Source organism: Suricata suricatta, chromosome 17 (genome assembly GCF_006229205.1).
Source record: "Suricata suricatta isolate VVHF042 chromosome 17, meerkat_22Aug2017_6uvM2_HiC, whole genome shotgun sequence".
NCBI lineage: Eukaryota > Metazoa > Chordata > Mammalia > Carnivora > Herpestidae > Suricata > Suricata suricatta.
In genome coordinates this window covers 36,708,419-36,734,643 of record NC_043716.1, presented here as the reverse complement: position 1 = coordinate 36,734,643, position 26,225 = coordinate 36,708,419, and the positions used below count along the sequence as shown (strand labels likewise).

The 26,225-nt window shown below is 43.5% G+C and overlaps 1 protein-coding gene and 1 long non-coding RNA gene across 6 annotated transcripts in view; one reads left to right on the top strand and one right to left on the bottom strand.

Annotated features, from left to right (window-relative positions):
• Nucleotides 1-1,560: 1,560 nt before the first annotated feature.
• On the top strand, nt 1,561-15,821 carry LOC115282973. Of its 3 annotated transcripts, XR_003904828.1 has the most exons (6): nt 1,561-1,625; nt 2,158-2,399; nt 5,231-5,308; nt 5,524-5,633; nt 7,563-7,775; nt 15,679-15,821. It is a non-coding gene; the product is annotated as an uncharacterized LOC115282973 (long non-coding RNA). The 3 variants fall into 3 exon arrangements; XR_003904827.1 differs by lacking the exon at nt 5,524-5,633; XR_003904829.1 differs by lacking the exons at nt 2,158-2,399; nt 5,524-5,633 and having other exon boundaries at nt 1,583-1,625.
• A 2,431-nt stretch (nt 15,822-18,252) lies between these two features.
• Nucleotides 18,253-26,225, bottom strand: part of CDK12 (cyclin dependent kinase 12) — a 48,545-nt gene continuing 40,572 nt past the window's right edge. For 2 of the 3 annotated variants that reach the window (XM_029929231.1, XM_029929232.1), the window contains exons 13-14: nt 25,438-25,890; nt 18,253-21,669 (exon numbers count right to left, since the gene is read on the bottom strand). In XM_029929231.1, coding sequence (XP_029785091.1) covers nt 20,957-21,669; nt 25,438-25,890 — 1,166 coding nt within the window. In that variant the 3' untranslated portion in view covers nt 18,253-20,956. The remainder of the gene's footprint in view (nt 21,670-25,437; nt 25,891-26,225) is intronic. The other variant, XM_029929234.1, reaches the window with a different exon arrangement.

Here is a 26,225-nt window from a genome sequence, read left to right as displayed (position 1 = left end):
CCACATCATGAGGACAATCATGGACATTGTCCCCAGCATACCCACATTCACATATTTGGTCTATAATTTCAGGGGACTCATTGAGTCTTTGAAGCAATGTCAGCCCTACTGACTCCATAAAATTGATTATTGTATCAACCGCTGCATACCAACTGAGTACCAGGCAGTGTCCTAGGTGCTTTACATATATTATCTCACGAAATACACTCATAACCTTAAGAGGTCGTTTATCTGAATTTCACAGACAAGGAAACCAGGACACAGAGAGGTTAAGTGACTTACTAAGGTGGCACAGTTGGTAAATGGCAGTGCTAGTGCTGGAACCCAAGGCTGTCTGCCTCCCAAACTTGGGATCTAACCACCACATACTACATTTAGAAGGACTGAGAAGGAGTGCCCTCCCAGAGCGAGCACAGAAACTGCACCGAGGCCTACATCTGGAGAAGCCACTGAAAAGTTATCCTGTTTTTTCAATTCCCCTTGGGTAGGTACAGATTTAAACTCATCTCAGGCAGGAAAAGAAAAATCTCTGAATAGGCCCATTCTGAAGTTTTATAACGCATGAGCAAGTTTTTCCCTATGTCTAATTTCTATCTTTTTTGCTAAAATCTAATTCCTCTTCAAACTCTCATTTCCAGTGGGGACGGTGAATATACGACATGGTGCCATTCCATGAAAGGTCCTGGGTCAGGAGAGATTGGAGAAGCTTCTCTTTCCCTCGTTCTGTTGAGGCCATGACTAAGATGTCTCAGTCCCCTTGGTGTCTTGGATTTGATCCAAAGTATCAAACCAAAAGATAAGCAGGAAAAAATGGACCGAGAAGAAGAGCAGAAAAGAGTAGCCTAACCAGACCAGCTTGGAGAATGTCTTAAGAGTCTCTTGGGACTTTAGTGCTGGGCTAGGGGTAAAGTTAAGATGGCCATTTTTTCCCACCAGACTCAGCAAGCAGGTTTATGTTTGATATCTATCTAGCTGGGGAGGTCTGGCCACCATTCCTCATGCCAGAGTCTCTTGTTAGTCTCAATATGACATCTCTATAGAAAGGAGAGGGCTGGGGATTCTGCTACTCTATATTTACTCCTGTCTCAGGCAGCCCAACTGGGAGTGCGTAGAGATGACCAGGGAAGAGAATCATGTTATGAAGAGGATGCTAGGATCTCAAGGCTAGGTCCAAAGCTCTTTTCTCTCAACATGAGAGCGAGTAGGGCAAGTGGAGCCTGAGTTTGAACATCCCTCCATCTCTCTCTCTCCTATGCACACCATTCTACCCTGCTGGGGCCCAAGCATGCCCACTGCTCACTGTGTCTTCCCTTGCCCCACTCACCCTATGGACAGGAGAGGGTTAAAGGCATGGTATGGGCAAGCTATAAATTTCCCATCAGTGTGGGGAGAGTAGGATTGTTGGCAGGGAGGGGGTTGGGCTGGGGGGGAGGGGAAGCTGGGAAAAAGCCAGGAGGTTGTCTCTAGGTAACAATAAACACTGCAAGCAAGGAGCAGCTGTTACACTTACTCTCTCTGCATCACAATGCTGAAATAACACTAATAAACCAGTGTGCCCAATGCACAGGCATACACGCATTTAGGGCCAGGCCCCACAGCACCCTCAGAGCTGCCCTCTGCCTCAGGTCAGGGCCCTTACTGTCAATGGACATAGCAGTCTTGGCCTGGCTACCCTTGTGGAGAGGATGAGCATGAAAGAGTCAGTCTCGGAGTTAGAGTGGCATTCTTAGAGTCAGGGGGATTGCAGAGGCTGGGGATTCTGGGTTCACATCCTGATGGCATACACTGATGCAAAGAGTTCAAATGGGGTAACTCTTTGGCTGGGAGTTGGGAGTAGAGGAAGAAAGTAAGAGAGAAAAGTGTAGGGAACAGGCCACTTCTTACCATATCTTTTCAGATTGGAAGGGATGAGTTGGCCAGGAGTGGAGCTAGTTGAAGGGAGACAGCAGAAAAGGGAGGCCAAGGAGAAAGTTTGAGAAAGAGAAGCATGTGGTATTGAGGAGTGATTCTAATATCTCTCCTGGGCCTAAACTCCCCACACCTGCCTACACCCACCTGGTGCACCCAGGCTCCCCCTCACAGCACCATTTTTATACCAGAGCCAGGTGATGTGTTGGTTCAGTTCAGAACTGAGCTTTATTACGGGTATTCCAGCAGGGGGCCCTGGGCTCCTGATGCCGCCAGGGGGAGCTGGGGGAGTAGAGATGGTCCCAACTCCCTACAGAAAGAGTGAAGAGTGGCTTGGTCTCTTTCTCCATCCAAAATCGTCTCTGGATCTCGAGAAGCAGCCCAGCGAGAGTCCCTCACCCCAGCTGGAGAGCAAAGTCACCAGCAATGAAATAGACAAATGAAAATGGGTTCTGTCAGAGAATTCTCCTCTTAGCTCAACCGTCACTGAGGTTAGAGGGAAAGTATTATCTGGATACACTAGTATCAAAGATCTCTGTTTCCCTTTGCTGAAATAAGGAGGCCCCTGGGACTGTGGTCAGAGGCATGAATGGTTCCCCTGGTCCACCTTCTGGCCATTTTCTGCTGATGTGATCTCAAACACAATATCCTATCATCCCCCTGATTCAGAAAGGATGGAGAGGATGCATTGCCCACCTGGCTTGTAAGAGAAAAGGGAATCAGCACCTTTGAAGATCTATGGTGTCTGTTTCCAGGGAAGAGAGAACTGAGACCAAGTGGCAATCCTTCCAGGGAGCAGTGGCTGTGTCGGCCCACACATGTGAATGCCCAATATCCTCTGTGCAGCCAAAGGACACAATAGTATCCTACTATCCTGGCCTCTCCTATCCCCTCCTCACTGGGAAGCCTCTTCCTGGGAATGCTCAGCCTTCCTTGATCTCTTCTCTCCCATTTCCCTCCATTCTTTAGTACCTGGGGCCTCTCCTTTCCCCACAATCCAGATGAGAGACCTTTATCCACACAGCTCAGAGTGGGAGAGAATTGGGGCAAAAGAGAGCTCTAATAAGCCTGAAGCCTCTTCCCCTCTGTTGTTTTCATGAGCTGCCCCCATTGCTATGCACAGCCTTCACTTTCATCCCTAGAATCTGTAATACAAACACATTGAGGTGAGCGAGCAAAGAACTGTGAGAGACCCTAGCATGTGCTCTGTGCTAGAGCAGAGAGCCGGGCTGCCTGCGTAGCAGAGCAGGATCACCATCCAGAAGAGCTGGCACACTTGGGCACAGTGCCTTGTTAGCATGTGAGAGGGGGTGCAGGACAGGATAGAATAAGGAGGCTGTTTCAAGAGCAGGCATCTCCTCCTGGCTCCCTCTCTGGTCACTCTTTCTTCCCCTGGCCTCTCTCCCTGGGTACTGATGCCTCTGAGAGGCCTTCCTCCCCCCGCCCTCCATGGCTTTGGGAACTAGAGAGGGGCTATAACAACTTCAAGGTGTCAGGTGGGAGGTTCAGACATCGAGATGTCTTACCAACCCATGGGACACACTGAGGAAGAAGGAGGAAAGGCGGAGTCCCATCAGAATAAAAGCTAAACCCTGGGCTAACACTGAGCTCATTTTTCTCCAAAGTGCAGGAGATTCTGGATGCTGTTACCTCTGCCTCCCACTTACTTCAAGTCTACTCCTCTTTCCCAGCAAAGACTCAGCATTCCTTGTGGCCTCCAGTCTCCAGGCTCTGACTCTGGGGCTATAGATCTGGCACCCCTGCCTACACCTTGGGAGTATAAGGCAGGGCTGATGGGGACTGTGGGGATGGAAGCCTCATTCCTTAGAGAAACATCCAGAATCTAGACTGAATACTTTCAGGGCCTTTTGGACCCTCCAATATGCCTCTAATGTTGGACCGAGGCTGCACAAGGGTTGAGAAAGGGCCTACAGAAAGCCTGACACCCTTTCTCCTCCTCCTTTGCTGTTCTCCACTGCTCTGTGTTTCAAAAGAGAAACAACAGTTCTATAAACAGGAGCCTCTAATAATTAATCTCATGAATAATATTCAGTATGATGCCACCCCTCTAGGTTAGGCAGCCAGCCCCACAGATGGGACTAAAGTCCTCAGTTCCCAAATTTCCCCTGTCTGTCTTCTCCCTGACTTTCCCAGACAAGAGAATCATCCTTTTCAATTCCTGGCACAGTTCTCCCAGCTCTTACTACTACAGGCCTTGGAAGTAGAGGAAGAGCTAGATGGATTATTTCGGGGGGGGGGGGGAATGCAAAGGGTCCTTCTCACTTATTGTTTGTAGAGAAGCCAGAGAATCAGAGAACCAAGGAGATGACCCTGAAGGTCTACAGATAAGGCGTGAGTGTGAGGCACTTAGAGACTGCTCTTCCTCAGGGACTCTGGACCCTAAGATAGAGAAGACAATTCTGGGAGTGGGGGAAAGGTGCTGGGGGGCGTTGAAGAGTGTGATGAAGTTTCTACTAATGTTGCTTTCCAAGATCTCCCACCCTTGCCCTGACTCCAACTTAGTCTCCTGAAGCACAGAACAAAGAATCGTGATTATTTTGAGGAAGGAAGAAGATGCCGGGAAATGCTACTTCTGGCCACCTCGTGGGAATACCCTTTTCTCCTTCATTCTTTCCTACCTTAACTCTAGTGTCTAAACAGTAAAGGAAGGAGGGAGCAGGGTTTGGTGGACAGTTGGAAACATGCCCTGCCTTCTCTGCCCTGTGCACCAATACCGCACAAAGCCAGACAGGTCTTGACTAAGTGCTCTGGGCCATGATACTGCATGAAATTCAGAGGCATTTGTGACTTGGATTCCAGAGCCTTGAGTTTTAATCCTCTCTCTGTTTTAGGCCTACACATGGGACAGGAGATAGAAGGCTACTCTCTATGTTTCTGGGCATAATTTTGTCTAGTAGTTGATACCCTGACAAGGAAATTAGTGATAAGATCTAAAAAAAACACCTTAATATTTAGTCACCTTTGGGAGATTTATTTTTTGGTTCAGGAACTGGGATAGTTGGTATGTTCCCTGTGGACTTTACAGGGTATAAGAGTATAGTACAGTAAAATCCTATGAGAGTGACAGACTGTTGGAGATCTGTCTGCTGAGGAGCAAGGGAAGGGATGAAATGACCTCTGGACCTGTACGAGAGAAATGTTCCCTCAATACTGCACCTGCCTAACTCCCCTAAGTTGCTTCTAAGACTTGGAGGCCAGAGACAAGAGACTCCAATAATAATCCTGCCAACCCTCTCCCCTTGACACTCCTCCCCACACTCTACCTAGATGCCTATCTACCTACCTTTCCTTGTGTTCCCAGGAGCTCTCCAAACCCAGGAACTGATTTCTCCTCTCTCAGTCTCCATTTCCATATCTGTAACGTGAAAGGTTTGGCAAGGTGAGCTCCAAGTTCTCTTCCTTACAGCAGTATGGTCCTATGAGTTGCACTCCAATGGCACCAGGCCTCAAGTAATGTCCAGGGTGGTTCTCGTATGTCTACACGTACAGAAATATCTCTGAGCCCTCTCACCATAGTCCGTGGTTCTGTGGCTCCTCTCTCTTGCTCTGTCTCTTCAAGGACCTCAAAGTTCTGTCCCTACTTTTCTCTCACAGTTTTACATCATTCACTAGGACAAGCCCAACTGGACAAAACCCCAGAAGCAAGAAAATAGCCTTACCTGGTAACCTGGCTGCAATTTTGTGCCTCAGACCCAAGTCAACTGGTAAAATTCTATGCTTTTTGGAGGTCCTAGCAGTTGGGGGGAAATCCTGGCAACTCTCCCCAGGACCTCGCCTCCTCCTCCACCACACTATTCTCCATGCCAGAACGCAAAGTGGCCAGTGATTGATGGGCCTGGGTTCCCAGTAACCGCACCCAGTGGCCCAATCCTCCTCCCTTACCCAATCCCTCCCCTGTCCCTATTCAGAGATCAGATTGTCTCATGTTGGTCCCTGAGGTCCCATTAATTAAAAATACATCCAATTAAATGGCAGGTGAAAACGTGCTATTGGAGCTCTCCACCCCCCTGCCCCAGCTTGGCCCCCCCCCTCCTTTTAAGGCTCAGCTGTGCTCTGAGCAGAGAAAAAAAAACACACACAGAGAGCAAGAGCGAGAGCAAGAGAGAGAGAGGAAGAAAGAGGGAGAGAGAAGAGGAAGACATAGGGGTGGGAGGATGAAGGGGGGTGCTATTTGAACCTCTGCCAGGGTAGCATGTGCCAGCCTGGGAGGGTGGCACTGTGCCCTGGTGTCTAATTTCTGGAGGTGTGAGTAGGTTCAGTCAGCTGGGTACCCACCTCTATCTCCCTTAAAGGGGCAGAGGGAAGTCAAAGGGTGTGGCTAGCTGTACTACCCTCCTTCTAGGCTTGGTGGGTGGAGGGCAGAACTGTAAATGGTAGAAGGCCCTTAGGACAGGGTGTGACATTCAGAGGTTGGGAGAGGCTTAGGTCTCCATCCATGGCCTATCCCTGCTCTTCCCGAACCTGCAAAGAAGATAATGAGAAGCCGGCTGGGACCCAGGTGGCAGGGCATGGCGATGCTCCCAAGCCAGGCTGTGCCCACCCCTACCAACAGGAAAGCTGAGGGAAAAAACAGAGGGAAGGAGGAAGGACAGAGCCATAATTTGGGTGGGAACAGATGGGTCAGATAGGATAGAATACACAAGGATGGCTGTTTGAGCACCACAACACCCAGCACCTTCTAGGTAAGAGGGTCTGGAGGGACCTGTCCTATTTGCCCCTTCTCAAGTCAAAAAGGAGCAGCAGTAGTGTGAAGTCACCTCAGCCTGGCTGCCTGGCTGTGAGCAGGGTTATCTCCCCTGAGAAGCACCGGTTACTCATTCTCCTCCATACTTAAGGTGTCCCCAGCATTCTGTCATGTAAGGTATCTGCTCTACCCTCTGCCCCTTGGAAAGCCCTCTGGCCTCAAGCAATGCAAAGCTAATGAGTACTGAAAGCTGTTGGGAAAGGAGCTAAGAAAGAAGGGGTGAGTAAAGGTGGTACTCAGAATCCAGGCGCCAGTGGGGGTGTGTGCCAGCCCAGGGCCTCCGCCTGGCCTCCTTGGCAGCCTCAGTACCTCCTCACTTCACTTTAACGCTAATTGGAGATTTTAATCTGCGCTGCTGCTCTGCTCGGGGTGCTGGGGGGAGTGCCAGCTGTGCAGTAATTCCAGCAGCACCGACTGTTTAATCAAGCTGTCCTCCTGGGGAGGGGCCCTCGGGCATGGGGGTAGGAGGGAGGAGGAGAACCTCTGTCATCTCCCTTAGCCTGCTCAGCCTGGAAGGGCTTCATAGAGACTGAGGATCAATTGTGGGATACCTCACCCCCATGGGGCACCATCGCCACTTGGGTCCTCGGCAGAACCATTATACTGTAAGGGGTCAGTTTGAAGCTCAAGGGCTAAATAAAGCAGTCCCCCACCCCCGCAATCTGGCTTTCTGATACCTTTTTTGGGGTGTCCTGGGTTGTCCTCCAGCCATTCAAGCTGCAAACCTCCACTGGATCATCTTGAGTTCTGCAAGTCTGTGCTGGGGAGGTGACAGGGGCACAGAAGGCTGAACTTGCCCCCTCTCAGAGTCCTCTCCCCCACACTCTCACTAACAAAGATACTTCTCTTAAAACAATTGTGAGAGACTTTTTTTCTCTGAAAATCACAGGTGCCCCACCCTCTGGACTATAAAGTGACTGTGTAAGAGGCTGGGAGAGAGTAGAGTGGACAGCTGAAACGTGCTACACTGAGGGAGAAGAGCATCTATGCAAGAAGTTTGGTGCCTGAAACTCGGGGGCTTCTGGCGTTCGGCTGGAAACATACTGAGATGTCAGGCCACTAGGATGGAATTTTCAGGGTCTCGGGCCATTTTTAAGGAAGAGTAAGTGATCCTAATTATTATTCTGGCTTTTTGGGGTGTGACTCTCAGGCTCTCTGATCCCTACCCAGGGGAAAGAACACCTCTGTCACCCAAACTCTGTCTGCTAAGGGGCAGGAGTTTTAATTGGTCAGCAGCACCCTCGTGTGGCAGAATCCAGGACTGCACCTGCCCAAGTGGCCTAGCAGCATTGACGGATCAGACATCCAGGTTGACATTTGGTGGGCAGAATTATAAATGTTAGTGCTCTCTGATTCATCAAGGTACCCATGCATCCTTACTGCTTGACCACTTCTAGGGATATTTTCTGCTTTCCTATCCTTCCATCTACTGCATCCTCAACTCAAGGTATGTGCCTACCAGCAAGGGAAGCACCTTTCCCAGAGCTTGTGTTGTCTGGCTTGCAGGGTGAAAGAGGTACTGCTGACAGAGGAGGCCTAAGAGCAAAGGGTATGCTGATGTCACATCTAATGGCAGAAGAGGCTCTGGCACCCTGCCAACTTTTTACAGGTGCCAGACAAGAGCTGCCACCTGAACTCCAGAGACTATCACCTAGTGGTGGGTTTCTGCTACACAGAAATCCAATCTTACTCCCTAGGGAGGTCTGGAAATGAACAAGGACAGATTCTCAGAGCCTGAGATCCTTGTCCTTGAGAACAGACACCAGATAAACACCTTTCCCTCAAAAGATCCAGGTATTCTCCCAGGATGCCAGGCTACTAGGCAGAATGTACATCTGGGGCTTTAGACTTCTGGTTCCAAGAGAGATGTACCCTCACCCTCCAGTGCGAAATCTCATCTGTTTACTGGTCCCTTCTTCCCACATTCACTAAATGGGGGAAATGGTTCTGTACTGTAGAAAAGGAGTGGATATTTAACAACAGCAAAATCTTGCTAATGATTAAAGCTGAAAGTCACAAGGCTGAGAACATCAGAGAAAAATACTCCCAGAGAGGAATGTGACCCTGTTTCAGGGTGGTGGGTAGAGAGAGGAGCATACTACCTGGCAGCAAGAAGGGCAGAGGTGGGCACAGGAAGCTGATGACCTGCCTGGTTCTGGACAATGAAGATGGAGAGAAGCAGGCTTGTAGGCCTCTACTTCTGGTGCTTTGCACACTGTCTGGACAGGTGGGAGCTCCCATCAAACCTGGAAAGGAGGTAGAGAAGCTGATGAGAGGTAGTAAAAGGGGCAGCATGCTCAATCCTGACTCAAAAGGGAGAGAAAATAGCTTCTTAGGGAAGAAGAAGGTAGGGCTGGGCTCACGTGTATGTGTGTGTGCACGTGCACACACACACTCTTGGTGGGGGAGTGGGGAAAGTGTTGGAGAGGAGAGGCCGAGAGCAGTCAACATCAGTATTCCATCAAAGAGGAAAACCCATTAGCGCAGTAGGCCAAGAGGAAAGAAGAGGAAGTGAAATGGCTGTTGGTGCTGATGAATAGAGATACTTACTCTTACAGGGGGAGAAATTGTCAATGAAAAGGTAGGACACCATAATAGGGTCAAATAAAAAGCTAGGGAAATGCCCCTCAAGATCTGTGGGAATAAGAAACTTCCCTGAGACCTAGTTATATAGGGGTGAGGGGAGTACAGGAGGGAGTGAGGGTAATCCTTTACAAAAGCAGTCCTGAAGCCTCTGATTGGCCTTAGGTCCCTACCTGGCTTTAGAGTCTATGGAAGAGACTGAATGTGTCAGGGCTCCAGATGCCAGGTGACTGATGGACTTCACCAAACTCCTCAAGGGCCATCCTCCCTGCTGCTGCTACCTGTAAAGGAAAATGACAGGTTACATTAGACATGAGACACGGGACTAGACACGAAAGAGAAATTTGGGTCTTTCATCCAGGGAATATGGCCTTAGTAGGTAACAGTGATGGTGATGATCACCACTCTTCGATTCCCTCAAACCGGAATTTACAAAGCCCAGAAGGATTAAGATGAACCTTAAGTATGCTTCCAGAGAGAGTTATAACTGTTCTAAGATGCCTACCTCCAGGGAACTAGTTCCCAGTCTGATAAAGTTAAAAAAAAAAAAAAAGCAAGTTAGGAATTCAACAGAACCAGAAGCTATGAAACCCAAAATTATAAAGGGTGATGAAAGTTCAAGGTTAATGCAAAGTTAATGCAAGAAGGTAACTCAAGAGGAGGCCATTTAGTTTTAGGTCAGATCATCAGCTTGTATTCAAGGCTCTCTTGTCCAAAATAGCTTCTTCAATAAAGGCTTGAAGGCAGGGGCGCCTGGGTGGCTCAGTCAGTTAAGCATCTGGCTCTTGAAAAGCTCAAGTCATAATCTCAGGTTTGTGAGATTAAACCCTGCATTGGGCTATGTACCAATAGCTTGGAGCCTGCTTGGGATTCTCTCTCTCCCTCACTCTCTTCCCCTCTCCTACTTGTTCTCTCTCAAAAATAATAAAGATAAACTTTAAAAAAAATGTCTTGCAGGCAAATAAACAAGGAAGTCCTATGACACAGAAAGGTTTGTGAGGGGACAGGAGACAATTTGGACAATAAGGTCTGTCACACATATTCCCTATGTAGGGAGGAATCTGCATGGGGACCAGCTTCATGTTCCTCCTATATGATCAATTGGGGTGTGATGGAGAAAATGTAGTTATGCATTAGGATCTGTTTCTTTGTCATTGGCAGACAATGTTCATTGTGCAGATCCTTTGCCCCTCTGATCTAGATTCATAATTCTAATCTCTATGCTGCCCAGTGGTACCTTTCTCCCTCTAAGATTTTGATTCCAGCTTAGGGACTCTTTAGCATTTTCCTCTATGCACATCATTGGCTCCCAGACTCGTATGTTCAGAAAATAAGCATTGAAAGGGACCATAGATACGTCTCAGAGAGGTTCCAAAGAGGAGTTGTCTCAGCAGAGAGCGAGAGGACTTCAAACCCTGTTGTGCATGTCAGTTCACTAAGCGCACTATTGAGGGCTTAGGACACAATGCAGCAACACATCACCTTCCTTCCGCCTCCTCAAAGGAGAAAACCAACAACTCAAAACTTAAATAATAAGGGAGGGGAGTAGAAGGTACCCCCTCCAACCCCTTTACCCTGTAATCTCAGGGAGTATCTCATTTTACTCAGAGTTCGATAATCCCTTCTCTTGTTCAGAGACTCTCCTTAATTTCCCAGTAGGTGAGATGTGTTCCTTCTCCCTTCCTTCTGATTTTCCTTTTCTACAGCTGTTACTGTAATACAAAGGGGCCAGAGTTGAGCTTTAGGGTACATTCCTGTTCTCCAAACCCCAGAGATGATGGTACAGTGCTCTTGGAACTTGGGGGTAACTTTGAGGGCATGAAGATCTTTGGCTGTGGCTGCCACTTGCTTCCCAATGAATCAGAGCTCCTGACTAAATAAAAATTATCCTTGTACAATTTGCATATCATAGAAAGATTGGTCTTTGAGGTAGAAACTATAGAGCTTCATAGTTTTTCTACTAGTGTTTTCAAATCTACCTTTCCCCCTCAGTCTGTCCCTCCCACCTCAAAACCCCTCAGCCCTTAGCTTCATTTCCTGAGGAAGCTCATTGTTCTCAGGAGTTGGCAATCTTAAGGCTACGGGTTCTACACTCCAGTAGGTTAAGATTATGGCCTCTTGGATTCCAGTCTTGGCTAACTGCCACTAACTCACTCACTGTGAGACGGTGGGCAAGGCACTTCCCTTCCCTAAACATGTTTCCCCGCTCTGTACACCAGAAGAGTGGATTAGGTGATCTGTAGGGTTCCTTCCTAGCTCTGGCCATCGAGGATTCTTTGAGGAAAGAGACACTTCCTTTTATCAGGAAGTGAGACATTCCTGCCCTTCACACCTTCTCTCTGGGCTATTGCAGAAGAAGCTCCCCTATGGATGCCTGCCTTTCTCATGTTGGCATAACCAAAGAGACAAATGAAGGAGTCCCAGGAAGAGGCCTTCTCTTAAGTGCCAAACTCTATTATAAAGAGAGGTTGAGAAGGTGATCTAAGTCTAACCCTAAATCTTGACAAAGCAGAGAAGAGTCAAGGCAGGTATGGGGCAAGAAAGAGTGTGATAAGTCTCCCCCCACCAACCTTGCAACATACAACTTAGACTGAGCATACACTTGGCTTTGCCTTAGGGAGGACCATGTATCAAATACAACTGTATGTGGATGGAAGAAGCAAGGACATGTGTAAACACACCCAGAGCATTGACACAAAGGTCCAATCAGCGCAAATACACTCACTACTGTTTCATCCTACATTAGGCCTAATGTGCCTTATAAGAAGCTATGGTGAATGGGGGCATCCCAGTCTTCCCCCTCCCCAAAGTCAGAAAGGAAGAGACAGTGAGACAGTAGCTACTTGGCTTCCTATAAATTGTTTTGTCCTTCCTCACAGCTGCAATCAGAAGCTAAGGGCTCCCGCAGGCCTTGTTCTGATCTGCTGCAGGCGATGGAGGGTTTTTGAAACGGAGAGGACTTGGCTGCGGCCCCGTTTCAGCTGCTATTGGGGCTGGCTAATGGGCTCATTCGGGAAGACCCCCGCCTGCTGCACTAAAGAGTCCCCCGCGGACCCCCTCCCCAATCCCAACCCAATTAATAAATGGGGGCTCCCACTTTATGGCTCTGGGAGCAGGAACCAGAGATACAAATGACCCCCAGGGAGGGACAGAAAAAGGCCTTCCAAGAAACAAGCCAGAGAATTGTGCATCCACAGGCATACGCTGACACAGGCTAGTCATATCCCATTTTCAAAGCATTAAAGGGGAAGAAACTGGCAAAAAACTGTATTTTCTTTCCTAGATCTAGAAAGGGACAGCATTCTTGAAGTCTGTGGGAACACCCCTGCAATAAACTGTCTTTCACTTGGTTCTCCAACCTGAAAAGGGCAGGTGATCATTTGGGCACACAGTACATGGAGCACCGCCCCCTCTTAGATTCTGCAATACTGAACAAAGACACATCTCATCAATTGGTTACTGAATTACACTTCCTACTTCTTAAAAACAAAGCAGCTATCTTTTTCCAAGCTCCCACCACCGTCAACAGGATAAATATGTCAGGTCATCTCACCTCTCACATCCAAACTATCATCAAGCCTTGCTAAGTTCTATGGACCCCCTTCCTTTCCTCTCATTCTCCTAGTACCACTCTAGTGCAGGCTCTCATAAAAAAACAAAATATCCTATCAAACTTTCTTGCTTCCTTGACCCAGTACAACAGCTGTGAAAGTCCTCAACATATTTATTCATCCCCACCATGCTCTGCTTCCTGTTAATGCTTACCAAATCAAATCCAAATTCCTCATTCCAGTTGACAAAACTGCTTCTCCTAATATTCCCTTCCCTTACTACACTGACTAATCCATTCACAGACTTCTGCACACAATACACACAAACATTCTTCTGTAAGTTTTCTTCATCTGACCACCTCCTCTTCCGTTCCCCTGTCTTCATTACCTTCAAAGAATATTTTGTGGTTAACTCCGATTTTTTGAATTATTTCTTGGCTATGGCTACTTCTGTACTAGGTTAGTATTTTATTTTATAGCCTGCATTCATGCGCTGACTTATAAACATTGATTCCTTACTTTCCCCTCAAGTATAAGACTCATCTCTCTAAATCTACTAACCTCCTAAAAAAGTGAGATCCTCCCTTAATCTCCCCCAGGAGTTGTCCTGTACTCTGGACAATGACTCAGCTAATGATATTACTGCTCCCTACTGAAGCAACCCTCATGGTATAACTCTTGGGATAGCATATCAAACAACTATGAGGAACAAAATCTTACTCTCAATAGCAATGTCCTATCAACATTGAACTTGGCACTAAGTCTTTCCAAAATTATAAATTGTTTCATGACTTCAAAATGTGTTACAAAACAAAAACCCCAAAACAAGCATGATCATCAAAGGCATTTGTTTATCTCCTTGATTCTTGGTATATAAACACGATTTTATTTCTAAGACCCCTTAGGATGAGAAACCCCATTTTGCTCCCTATCTCTAAGATTAACCTATATTCTCAGGTCATGAGCTGATTTTCTAGAATGCAAATCAATCCCAGAACCAAGAGTAATCTTGTTCTCTATCAGTCCTGCCTCTAGCCTACCTCGGCCCATCACATTTTTGGAAGGTTTCCAGGAATAGAAAAGTTATTCATGAGTCTGAACTATTTAGCGAGTACTTCCTTAGATTAACCTCACTCTTAAACTTTTCACTTCCTATAGTTTAGCCCTATGTGGGTTAGACAGGAAAAAAGATCTGCTACTCCCCTTTATCACCTATATACTGCTCAGGATAATAATAAGCATTTGCTTTTTACTCCTTCCATCCTTTAGCCTCAAGGTGCTTAAGGATCAAGATAATAAAAGCAAAGCGCTTAGCACAGTGCCTGACACATACTAGGTTCCCAACAACACTACTTCCTATTCTCTCCCTCCTTCTTCCCCAAACCACAAGTTCTCAACCTTTCTAGGCCTGTTTGTTCCCTGGCTGAAGACAGCATTGAACTAGACAAACTAATGTCCCTTTGTAGTTCTAACAGTCTGTGAGTCTAATTTACATATTGTTTTGTTTACTCTTCTATGCACTGCCTTCACTTGGATCTAAAAACAAAGGAGAGGAATAATGGTTTCCAGGTTGACCTAAAATCTATAAAACCTCTTCCAGAAGAGCTTTAAAACTCCAAACATACAAAAAACTTTTTAGTGTGATACATTCATATCATTCCTTATTTCCGAATTATTCTCTTGAACTATGTAGATAGCAGTGGGAAGCAAAATTTCCCTAAATGAGTTATTTGCTTAATATAATCAAGCTTCCCTAATGAAAAACATTTCCCAACCTAAGGGTTCTAGGCCATCTTCTAACCATAAAGGTAACACTACTGTAATCAAGGGGAACGTTTTACTCACAGTGGTGCCTTAATAGGCCTTCCTGAAATGAACTGTGAACCTTTAAGGCATTTGTCCCTTTTCACCAGTCCAATCATGAATTTTCCTTCCACCCATATTCCTATCTCTCCTTTAAAAGCAATTACACTCTAAGTTTCTTCCTGCAGCCCAGCTACCAGCTTGCTCCAGTTCTCCTTCTCTGCCTTCTTTCCATCTCCTTCTCATATTGCTTCATTGTATAGGAGACTTTGGATCCCCTAACATAAAATGCAAATACTAGTACAAGGTCAAACTCAGAAGTTCCTAAACTTATAAAATAAAAGGGATCATCTTCCTAAGCTTTCTCTAAGTCTTTGATTTCAGCTTCTTTTCTCCAGGGCCAAAAGCATTCAAAATTGCATTAGCTTTAGTGGGGAGGGCTGTCTGTCTACAACCCAGTCTTCACCAAAGGTGTCCCTCATTGGGTATTGTAGTCCTGACACAGGAAGGAAAAGGATCCTCTCCTTGAGAGAGAGCCATCAGATTAGGCTCCTTAAAGAAAAAACAGCCTCCAAGACCCAGGCTTTGCTTTTCACTTAGCTCTCACTGCTACATTGTAGCCTTTGTAAGGTTTCTCCATGCTGCCTCCCTCAAGACATGGTTTGGCTTGGATAAAATGCCCTTCATTCCTTTCGAACTATTAACATTATCTTTAGTCTACAACTATGCCAGAGGAAGACATCTAAAAATCAATTTCTAGGACCTAGGAAACCTGTCTAAGTAAACGTGCTTTATGGCTATACTCTCTTATTCTAGAGAAGTATGCTGTGGCTATTGGCTACATATTTTCACTAAAAAGCACCCATCTAGAGTATTAAAGACTAACTTTAATAACCTTGAACTAACTCTTAACCTTGAACGACTAATTTTTGAGATATATATGAGAGCAATCCAGTGGCCAAAGCGTTTTGGCATTCTAGTGATTAATCACCAGGGCCTCAAAGCAGTCCTCGTCTGCTTTCTCATGGAGAGCAGGGCCCTCTTCTCACCAAGCTTTACTTCCCACAGCCACCATCTGCAAATGAGCTCAGAAATATCATCACGAAAAGCATGTCTCAGGATATGAGAAGTGAAATGTTGAGACTCCCTGCTCTTCCTCGACCAGTAAAGGAATCTTGTGTCCTGCACAACATAAATTAAAATCTCCTTAGCAATAAGAAAGCATGATTATTTTATTTCCTCTTTCACCTCTCACTAGGTAAAAGTTGAGGATCTGAAATAGAAATGTGTCTTCCGAGTTGCCACTCATTACCCTTCAAAACTATGAAGCAGCAGTAACTCTAAGTACCTTGCAGGATTAAGCAATCAATACCTCTGGTAGGCTTAAGGCATGCAAGTTGGGTAGTGAGTGAAAAACAGGAAACGAAAAGAAAGCGGGTGCACAGGAGAGATGGAGAGACGGCTGCATATGGGGAGGAGTGGCAGAGTCCCCCCAGCAATTCTTTTAGGTGTCATACTTCCCCTAAAGTCTCTCAAACCTAGTTTGGATAAATGTTCACTTTGAGAGTATTCTAAGGCTATAAGGAACACTAAAAGTATTCCTATGGATGAGAAATGCCACTCCTGGACAGTAAAATTAACCAAAGTGTCCAGAAATGTTCACCTTGACTCTCAGGACAACCAGAAGACTTAGCAGTGCCACCTCTCCCTTGGACCGGTTGAGCATTTGCTCACTTGAAGAACTCACTTCCATTCCACCTAGCCCTTCAGGATGACTAAGTTGTGAACAGAGAAGTAACTCCATACTGAAGCACAGTCCAACTATGGGGGCATCTTTCATAACACAGGAAATCCCAGTTCAGCACCAAAAACATTAACTGTTAACTTGAGGCATTAACTTTACCATACAGTTAAGGATACCCGTCTGGGAAAAGACAGTGCTTAAGAAATTTAGATACTGGAACAGCATGGTTTCTAACTAGAAATAGCCTTGGCTGTGATAGAGAAAAAAGTCCAAGTTAGTTAGGTCCTCAGCCTTTAGGCCTAGAATTAAAAAGACAGCCACTGCTAATAAGTGGAAACAATATTCCCTAGTAGGTTGAAGTTCACACTCTTAGTTATGAATCTGCAATATATAAAGGCCAAACCCAAATTCCTTTCCTCTAGAGGCTAACCAAGAGGCTAACCAGGAACACAGGATTCCAGGAATTGGAACAATCTGAGCTCCCCATTCTCCTTCTGGGTAACAATGGAACAGCCCACAGCTGAGGGAACATCATAAACTTTGGGGGTTCAAAAACAGGCTGGCCACCCTCATTACCAGTATTTGAATTCCTCTTCTTAACCTCCTTGTTCTGGTGTACCCTTTAACCTTGTATGATTGCTCACCCCAACAACAACTTCCTGATAACCCATCCCCCTCCCCCACTTCCTTTCCTTTAATGGGCTTTATCTGCTTTTATCTACTTATGTCATAACTAGCAGGACTGCAGTACACACAAGGGAAAATTTAGTTCTTAGTGTCCTAGACCATGAAAGAGAAGGGAAAGCAATTCTCTCCTCAGATGGAGCTAGGAAAGATTTTGGAGATAATAGGAATTCTACCCTTATAGACAACTTTCCTGGATTGGCAACACATCAGGAATCTCAATGGAGCAAGGAACGCTAATCTCCATGCCTACCCTACTCCCGGTAATCTAGGAACTGGTGGGGGTGGTTATGGTTTAAGAGACTATTCTTTGGTCTAAACAGCCTCTTACCAACTTCCCTTGACAAACTGAGCTCAAACCCATTACCTCTCCTGTCAGGGGGAGTCAGAGTACTGAGGCTCAACTCTTGATGGCCTGGCACCAACATTTGTGTTAACTATTTCTACTTTTAAAAAATCACATCTTACAGTTTTCCCCAACTTTTTTTCTTCTCTAATTCCTAGTCTAGTGTTTTGAAGCATCTCTTCAAACCCTGAGAACCATTTTTTTTAAAATATTTTATGAGACTACAGAGATTCTGAGACAAAGCACTCCTGAGATTAAGTAGAGAAAAAAGCCCTTTTGTACACAATTAGATCTGCTCAGAGGCTACAGGTTAAGAAGTAAATGCAATGGAGCAAAAGTGGTATAGTAACAGGAAATATTTAATTTTCCAATCTCCACTTTCCATTTTTATAAACTCAAAGAAAAAATTTAATATATTACAAAATATCTGTACATAAACAAGATACACCCGATGTGGGGCAAAAACAAGAGAGAGAAGGAATACAGTGTCAGGAACCTAAATCAGGGAGAATGAGGTGGCAACTGACACTTTTCTGGTGCAGCATTCTCTCTCAAAACCTGCTGGTAACCATTTTAGTACTATAACTATATATGCGTATCACACACACGCACGCGCGCGCGCACACACACACACACAAAGTGGCTGGGTGATGTCTATGGCATAAGCTAACAAAAAAGTTCTTACAAATTTGTGATACTGCCCTGCTTTTAAATGAATAGATAAGAGGTCATTTTCCAATCCTTATCATTTCTATGGACAATTAAAGAAAAAACTAAGGAAACTGGGTCAAATTTGTTTTCAAAACTACAAAAATGATCATGGTCAAACCAGTTTTGCTCTCAATCATGAACAGAATCAGATTTCTCATCTGTTCAAAATAATGTATTTAATAGACTTACTATCTCCCATGGTACAATAATTAAAAAAACAAAAACCACTTTTGAATATAATTGGGTTTGTAATTTTCTAACAGTCAGGTTGAAATACTGCCAAAACTTTACTTCTATCACACTTATAGATAAAGCTGAAAAATTAACAAATACCTTTTCTTTCTCCACACAGATTCCAGGATATTTGAGTTTCTTTTTTCCTTTGCCTTTAGAAAGTCAAAGCTGCCAAACTTTTTCATTGTAAAGGCTAGACTCCCCAAATGGGGATATGAGGTGAGATGGGATCATACATATACATACACACATCCATACATACACTCACCCCCTTCCCTAATAGTAGGGATGGGGGAAGGGAGACTTAAGTATATTATTTAGAATATTTGGCATAATTAAAAATAAGGGGTGGGAAAAGGGGAGGAAAAACATTATTGATGACTGCTGATAACCAAAATATAATTAAAATATAGAGAATTTTATTCATATTTGATGGGAGACCAATTATTTTCACTATGAATAGATACTTTTGAAAGTATCACAAACTTAAGTTCTTTAATCAAAAATGGGAGTGGGGCCCAATGCCTCAAATTCAAATATTCTAAATTACAAAGGCCCATGTCTGAGGACTAAGAAGTCAACAGACAAAATGTTCAGATGAACTTTAATAGAATTTTCCAATAGTATGTCAGTGAGCCTAGCAAATCTAATTGAACACACCGGTATAAAAAGCCATCAATGCCAAAATGGCTAGAAGGTTCTTTCTCTAATCAATGTTTGCCCCTGAGGGCAAGGCCAGACCAAAACCCATAGAATAATAAAGAAATACACACACCGGATATCTACCTATTTCAGTAACAGGGGAAAATAGTCTTCATGTAAGTATCTGAAGAGGGTTCTTCTTTCATTTCTTTATAAAGTTTTTTTTTATTAGTGCACCTTTCTCTTACAAGTAGTTTTTATTTTTTAATATAAGAACTTGGCATTGAAACACAAGACTTCACTTGAGTTCTGAAAACTATTCTCCAAGATCTGAAGCATGTTTGCCTTTTCTTTGTAAGGGGATCCTAATCTATGTTTCACAAAGGTCTAAGTCTGTGCAGAGAATTTATATGAATGTGTAAGTTTTTAAAACACCTTATATGCTGGTATTCACATAGAAATGGAAGCCAGAATGAGAAGCCTCCCAAGTTATCCCACCCTGAAAGCCTTTCCATTTTCCATTTCCTGTTTACAATAAGGCAAAATTCTTGCCATGAAGTCATTTAGCCCCTTTTACCAAAAATAAAACCAAAATCAAATCTCTCGAGGAAACTCCCTAAAAGAATTGGCAGGATATACATGCTGAGATGTGTATATGTCAATACTGCTCTTTCTCATGGTCTGCTCTTTTAAAATTATTTTTTAAAAAAGGTCTCAGATATTGATAGATCTTCAGAAAAATATCCACCCTAAACTAAGTTACATTTCCATGTAATTTCAGGATGTATTTCTTTCTCTTTGACAATATTACAATGCTTTGTTTCAAAGGTTGGTTTTTTTTTTTTTTTTTTTGACAAAAATATATGTGTAAACAGTATGGTAACTGCTCTCACTAGCCCTCTAGGTATGGAGGCATCATCTCTAACCCAAGCTCAGCAGCAAGTCCTAGGCTGTCTGCATTTATAAATCAACTTCACCATCAGAACATGGCCTAAAAAAATTTTTTTTAGAATTGAAAAGTTACAGAGAACAATATAGGAGTTTGAATTTCCTTTCCTTTATTTCAAAAATGTAAAGAATTAACCCAGGTTCTTGGGCATCTCAACAATTAATTTTTTTTCCAAACAAATGCCTCAAAGAGAGAGACAGAGAGACACAGAGAGAGAGAGAGAGAGAGAGAGAGAGAGAGAGAGGGAATGAGAAACTCTATAAAGATGGGGTAAAAAAGGGAAAGGAAGAGATGGGGTAAATCTACCTACATGCCAAAGAATGCCTCTTTCTATAACCTGCGTCGTGCAGGGAGAGGGGCATGTCTTTTTGTCAAAGCAGAGCAAACTTCAAGGATGAGTAATTTATTTGGAAAAAAGGTTATGTTCAAGATGCTCAATGGGGAAAAAAGTTCACTTGAAAGCAAAAATGTGAGATGGTGGAGAGGAAGGAAACATTTATTTAAATCAGCCAGTCACTCCGTTTCCCTTATAGCAAAAGCCTAAGAGTAGCTCAAATTTTGTGAACACTATTATATTTAAAGGAAAACAAAACAAAAGGCAAAAAATAAAAAACAAAATTCAAAAGAAATCATAAAAAAATCTCCAAATTTAAAAAACCTAGAGAGCCTCTCCTGAGCCATCTCAAAATTGAAACTGTTCTCCTTTTCTTCTGCTCAAGAAGTGCAGGCAAATGAACTAATAAAACATTTACTTTTCAATTTAATCAACCTCTCCACATTCTCTACTTATATCTTCTAGGTAGAGTTGAAGTAATTGTTCTGGCTGTAGCCCATCCAGGGGGAACTGGTGCCAACATCGTTATTTTATAAGTCGCCTGCTAGTAGCAAGTGAGCAAGGAATACAACAGACAGGGCAAATGCAGTAGCCAAATGCAGATGATTACCTCGCTCTGGCAAATGATTTCATTAATGTTTCAGAGGACTGGATGGAAGGATGAACAGGGAAGGAATCTTTCAGGACATTGAAGTCTCTGGGTTAGTAAGGAACTCCTCTCCCTCTTCCCCCTCTTGGCGGGACTCTTGTAGGCCCCCGATAGAGTTTTCCATAAGCAGAAGACTGAGCTGGGCCCCCCCAGTTTAGGCCTGTTCCTGAACTGCTGGCCCCAGTGGTTCCTGGCCCCAGCTCTCCATAGTTCTGCAATTTGGTCTCTGCATGTACCACAGAGTTGCTGCTTCCCTCAGCCTTCAGGAATGGTTGCCCAACCACTGAGTGTAATGCTAAGGGGACCCTGGCAAAACGGAGGTCCTGGTCCCCTGGGAACTGCACTGACCCTGTGCCCTGGTAACTGCTGGACTCCCCAAGGTGGCTCACAGAGCCTGAGAAGGTCCTGTTCTTCACCAGGGACTGGGTCAAGGATTCTGTCAAAGCTGGACCAGAGTTGCGTTCATCAGTGTCAGTGGCACTGAACCCTGTTTCAGGCCCATCAGTGTTTCCGTAAGTCCTGTTGGGATGGGGTCGGGTGGAGTACTCCATTGATCTCAAGGCCTGGTGCTCATGTGGCAGGTGGCCAGGAGGCTCTGCTTCAGGCTGGGATAAAAGTTGCAGCAAGGCGGCTGTCACGGCTGGGTTCAACTCCTGGGGGGCGCTGGAAAGATCGCCTTCAACCAGAGGGGGTGGAGGTGGCGGCGGTGGAGGTCCGGGGGGCTCAGGGGGCCTCTTCTCTGGTGGAAGAATGTGAGGAGGACATGCTGTGGAAGGGTTACTTCTTTTAAACACCATCTTAAAAATCACATGTGATTATAAACACACACACACACACACACACACACACACACACACACACACACGCTGCCCAACATAAACAAACATCAATACAAGTAACCAAATATATATAAAGAATAAAATCTTGGGATCAGGAAATTGCAATTTATAAATAAAACCAAGTGATTAAAATAAAACAGTTGCATTCGGAATCTAACAGCTGGTGTAAAAAAGATCATATGTTTCAAATGATTGTCCTGATTTTTGTCTGAGATTTCCTCCATTTCCTTCCTTAAGGAACTGTTCTAATATGTATGCTGTTGGCAGCCTCCCCGCCCCTTTTTGCTGTTGGATCAAAACATTAATGAAAATAAAGTAGAAAGAAAGAAGATGAGGGAAACAATACACATGCTGTGGTCACATTTCTAGCACATAATCTTGCTGTACAATAGGAGACCTTGCATGGACTTAGCCAATGCATTTTACAGAACATTTGATGATGTACGGTTAACACCTGAAATAGAATGTAAAGAATATACAAGAGAGATGAAATAAAAACCTTTCATTACCATCCCGTATAAATATACACTTGCTTCTCCAAACTTTAGTCCCCTCGCCCCATAATCACATTCTGAAAAAGGGGATATTAACCACCATTCTGTCATTCAGTTTCTTGTTACAGTAATTATAAAGACTAAAGTAATCTGTCATAATCTTCTATTTTGTTTTCCAACCTCCTGAATTTTTTCCATGCTATGAAAAAAACCACTACAGCCAATGTCATGCAGACTGGGCTGTTGATAAACATGTTTATCTTGGAGACAGTGACAAAACTATTTAGAAATGTATTGAACTTATACTATACTATGTCTTTCCAAAGATCTTTGTCTTTCTTGAACCACTCCCCACATCCCTCACCGCCCACCAGCTGGCTAAATTTGCCTAAGCATGGCAATCACTTTCTGATAACTACTGCCAAGGCAGGGAGAATAGGGATGTAAAATGGTGTGAGTTTGAGGACGTACAAAACCAAGTACTATCAGAAAAATGCTATTAAAGAGTTGGGAGTTATTCTGCTGAAGAAAAAGTTTCAGGTTTTGGGGTATCTTCCAAACGACTGATGTTTCTATTCCCTAGGAAACGTATTTTTAAATGTCCACATAGTTAATTCTTTATTATCTGAGCTAGTGATATGAAAGTCATTACTCAGACAAGTCAAAGAGTTTTTAGTTATAAAGTAGTTTGGTAGCATATTTACCACAATTATATTTTGCAAAGACAATCAGTAAAGTATGTATTTACTTAGCATGCAAATGAAAGAAGTCTGAAAACAATATTGTAACATTGTCCTGTGGAAGGATGAGGTCAGTTGCTATATGTAACTTACAAGTGGGGTGGCCAACAGTCCCAATTTGCCTGGGACTGAACAGGTTCTCAGGCTGCCGACTTTGTTTTAAAACCAGTACAGAACTGAGATGAGTTGGTCACCCTGTATACAGTACCCACTCAAGTTCCTTGTTGACAGATTGGTTGAGTATGTGGCAGGTAAAAATAAATTTAAGGACAAATAATCAGCTATAGAAAACTCACAACTGAAAAGACATACTGAAAAAGGAGAGCTAACTGGACTACAAACTTCTATAGATTTCAGAGCTTGTTGCTGTCAATAACATGTATTTCACTATATAAGAATATCTCAGTACCAGGTATATTTAAATGTATTTTTCGACTATACATAAAACATTAAGGTTTATTTATTTAAATACTGATGGCAAACAACTTTAAAAATGTCTAACTGTAAAACTGACCAAAGCTAAACTTATTCTTCTAGCTATACTACTTTTCATATTTAAACTTTGTCTTTTATGTAAATAGTGTAGTTGTATTTCAACAGAATTAATTCTTGAGCTCAAATTCACATATATGAGAGGATGAAAACTATCTCAAATTAGAAAAGCAGACAGACTGTAAGTAACTATTAAAGTAAATAAAACTACTTAAAAGAGTTAAGAGATCACATTTTAAAAAATCATACTATTATAAGATTTAGTATTAACAATATTGCCAATTCTTAACAATCCATACTACTGGAGGGAGGTATTAATGAAATGTACAAATAACTTAAAATTTTCAATTGATGCATTAGATTTCAACCATCACCCTTTCCCCATACAAGTGAAGAGTAGCTGAAGTGATAAGATTTTCATCTCCTCTGGCTTACTTAGTCTGCCCTCTGGTGGAAGTGCTAATTTGAACAATAAAATGGCCAAATGTGAAGCAGCTGGGGAGCAACAAGAAGAGACCTAACAGGAGAACTGGATCATCCAGAGGTGACAAAGGAGTGGTATTTTTACTTTTCCCTGAAAAGTAAATCCAACAATTTCCAGCTATAGGCCAGGTCTTAATTTTAGTTCAATCTCACCCTTGTTGGCTCAATTACTGGGTGAATTTTTTTCAATCACTATACTATTTAATTTGAATAACTTCTTTAAGGTATTTTGATTATAGTTGAATTCTGCTGGGGTTGGGGAGGAAGAGGATGGTGTGGGGGAGGAGACAAAGAGGCCTGCTTTAATTCTACATTAGCTTTCTCTGTTATTCCATGTCCTAGAGTCTCTTATAAGCAATTGGAATCAGTATGACAGTAACAAAGGGAATTAAAAAATACATTAAAAAGAAACTCATTAAGAAAAGTACACCAGTACTAATTCTTCCTCTTTCAATAATATGGTTTCAGCAGTGGCACCATAGGCAGGCTCATTTAAACTCCCTAGATTACAGTTTCCCTATCTGTAAAGGGGTTAATTTTATTTATGTTATCTCCCAGTTTTAAAAAGCTTTACATAGGAAAAATAGCTTATATATTTGTGTAATAGTGGAAATAAGGCATACACTTTCTGCACCATCCCGTATGAAATGTGAACGTAGAGTGACCTAAAGTTGAAGGTTAGTGTACCTCATCAACCCTTGTGCCTCTTCTTATTCCCCAATTCATGGGGTCTTCATGGACAGCGAAAATTTCCAAGGAGTTGAAAACACTTTCAGATAAGTAAACATTTTGCAAACCAGACTGTAAATCAGAATTAGAAAATTTAAACTTTTCCTTCCTCTAATAAAACTGCATGCTTTGGTCATGTCAGGTCAAGGTAAACATACTTCCTTTGCTCAGATTTTTCTTTATGTAATGTTCACTTCCTAATTTGGGATCCATTCAATGGTCTCTTTCAGGAGCAGATTTTTAAAAAGCATTTTTATATGCTATTATTTTTTTGGAATAGAAACGTACGGTGTTACACTTATCTACTTAGATTTCCAAATTATTCTTCAGGAGATTAATAATGGCATTTTATTAGAATTTTCTTGACTATTATCCACTTACTATTTGTACAATCTGATGATAGTTTATTTGGAAAGCAGATTTTCAAGTGCTAGAAGTAGTTGGCCACCATTCACACAGTGGTTCAAGATGTATCACTAGCTATGGTTGTGGTTCCCTTGAGTTAGAACACAGAGGCTTTACTTACCTACCTCCTAGGAAATGAAAAAACCATCAGTATATGGAAGGTGCTTTGACAAGCTTTGAGACTTAAATAGAAGCTGGGTAAGAAATACATCATGGGTGCTACATTCTCCTGTAGACTAGGTTACAGAAAACTGAAACCGAGGCCATTGATGTGAAAAAGAAAATGTTAAAGAGATTTTTAAGAGGATCAACAGCACCTGAACTCAATGAGATTCATGACCGGTCTGTTTACCTGCTGCCTCCTCCTGTGGCATTGTGGGAGTTCTTCGGGGCCCCTGTGGCCCACTGTTCTTGTCACTGCTGTTTTCCTCCAGGCTGCCTGCTGGCTCCTGGGTTTTCATCAGCTGACTCAAAAGAACTGCCAACATATTCTGCATGTCAGCTGGTGTGCTTGAAGCCTCAGAGGTTGTCTGTTCTGCTGAAGGCTGGACCACTAGGGCAGGAGGTGCCTCCTTCAAAGACTCCTCTGGGGCCACGGGCTCTGAGTCCTGCTGCTGGGAAGTGGCTTCCGTTAGGGCACTGATGGACTGGTTCAGGGCCTCCAGCTGCTGCTGCATCTCTGGGTTGGAGTGGATGTTAAGCAGCTGTGCCATTTGAGGGATGCTTAGGTCGGTTTGGCTCTGCAGCAGATTCAGTAACACTGCCAATTCACTTTGATTCAACTGCTGTGTGATGTCACCGAGGCCTGTGGAGAGACAGTGGAGCCAATATAAGAGGATGAGGCAGAGTAAGGACGTTTGCCTTCTTCAACTGGCAAGAGCAACTTACAATATTCAATGTACGAAGTTTCATTTTGAAAGTCTCATTTTTCATGCCTCAAAGTGTCATGACAGTTTGTTATTCTTTGGATTTTCGTTTAAAAATACAGGAACAAACTAAAACATCCCTGTATTATGAATAAAAGTGACTTCATTTATCTGTATTCTTCAAGGTTCTGACTTACAACCCTTACTGTCCATCAGAATTATTAGGAGAGATTATAAAGTTCAGATGCTTCGGTTCCCATCCCCAGATATCTGG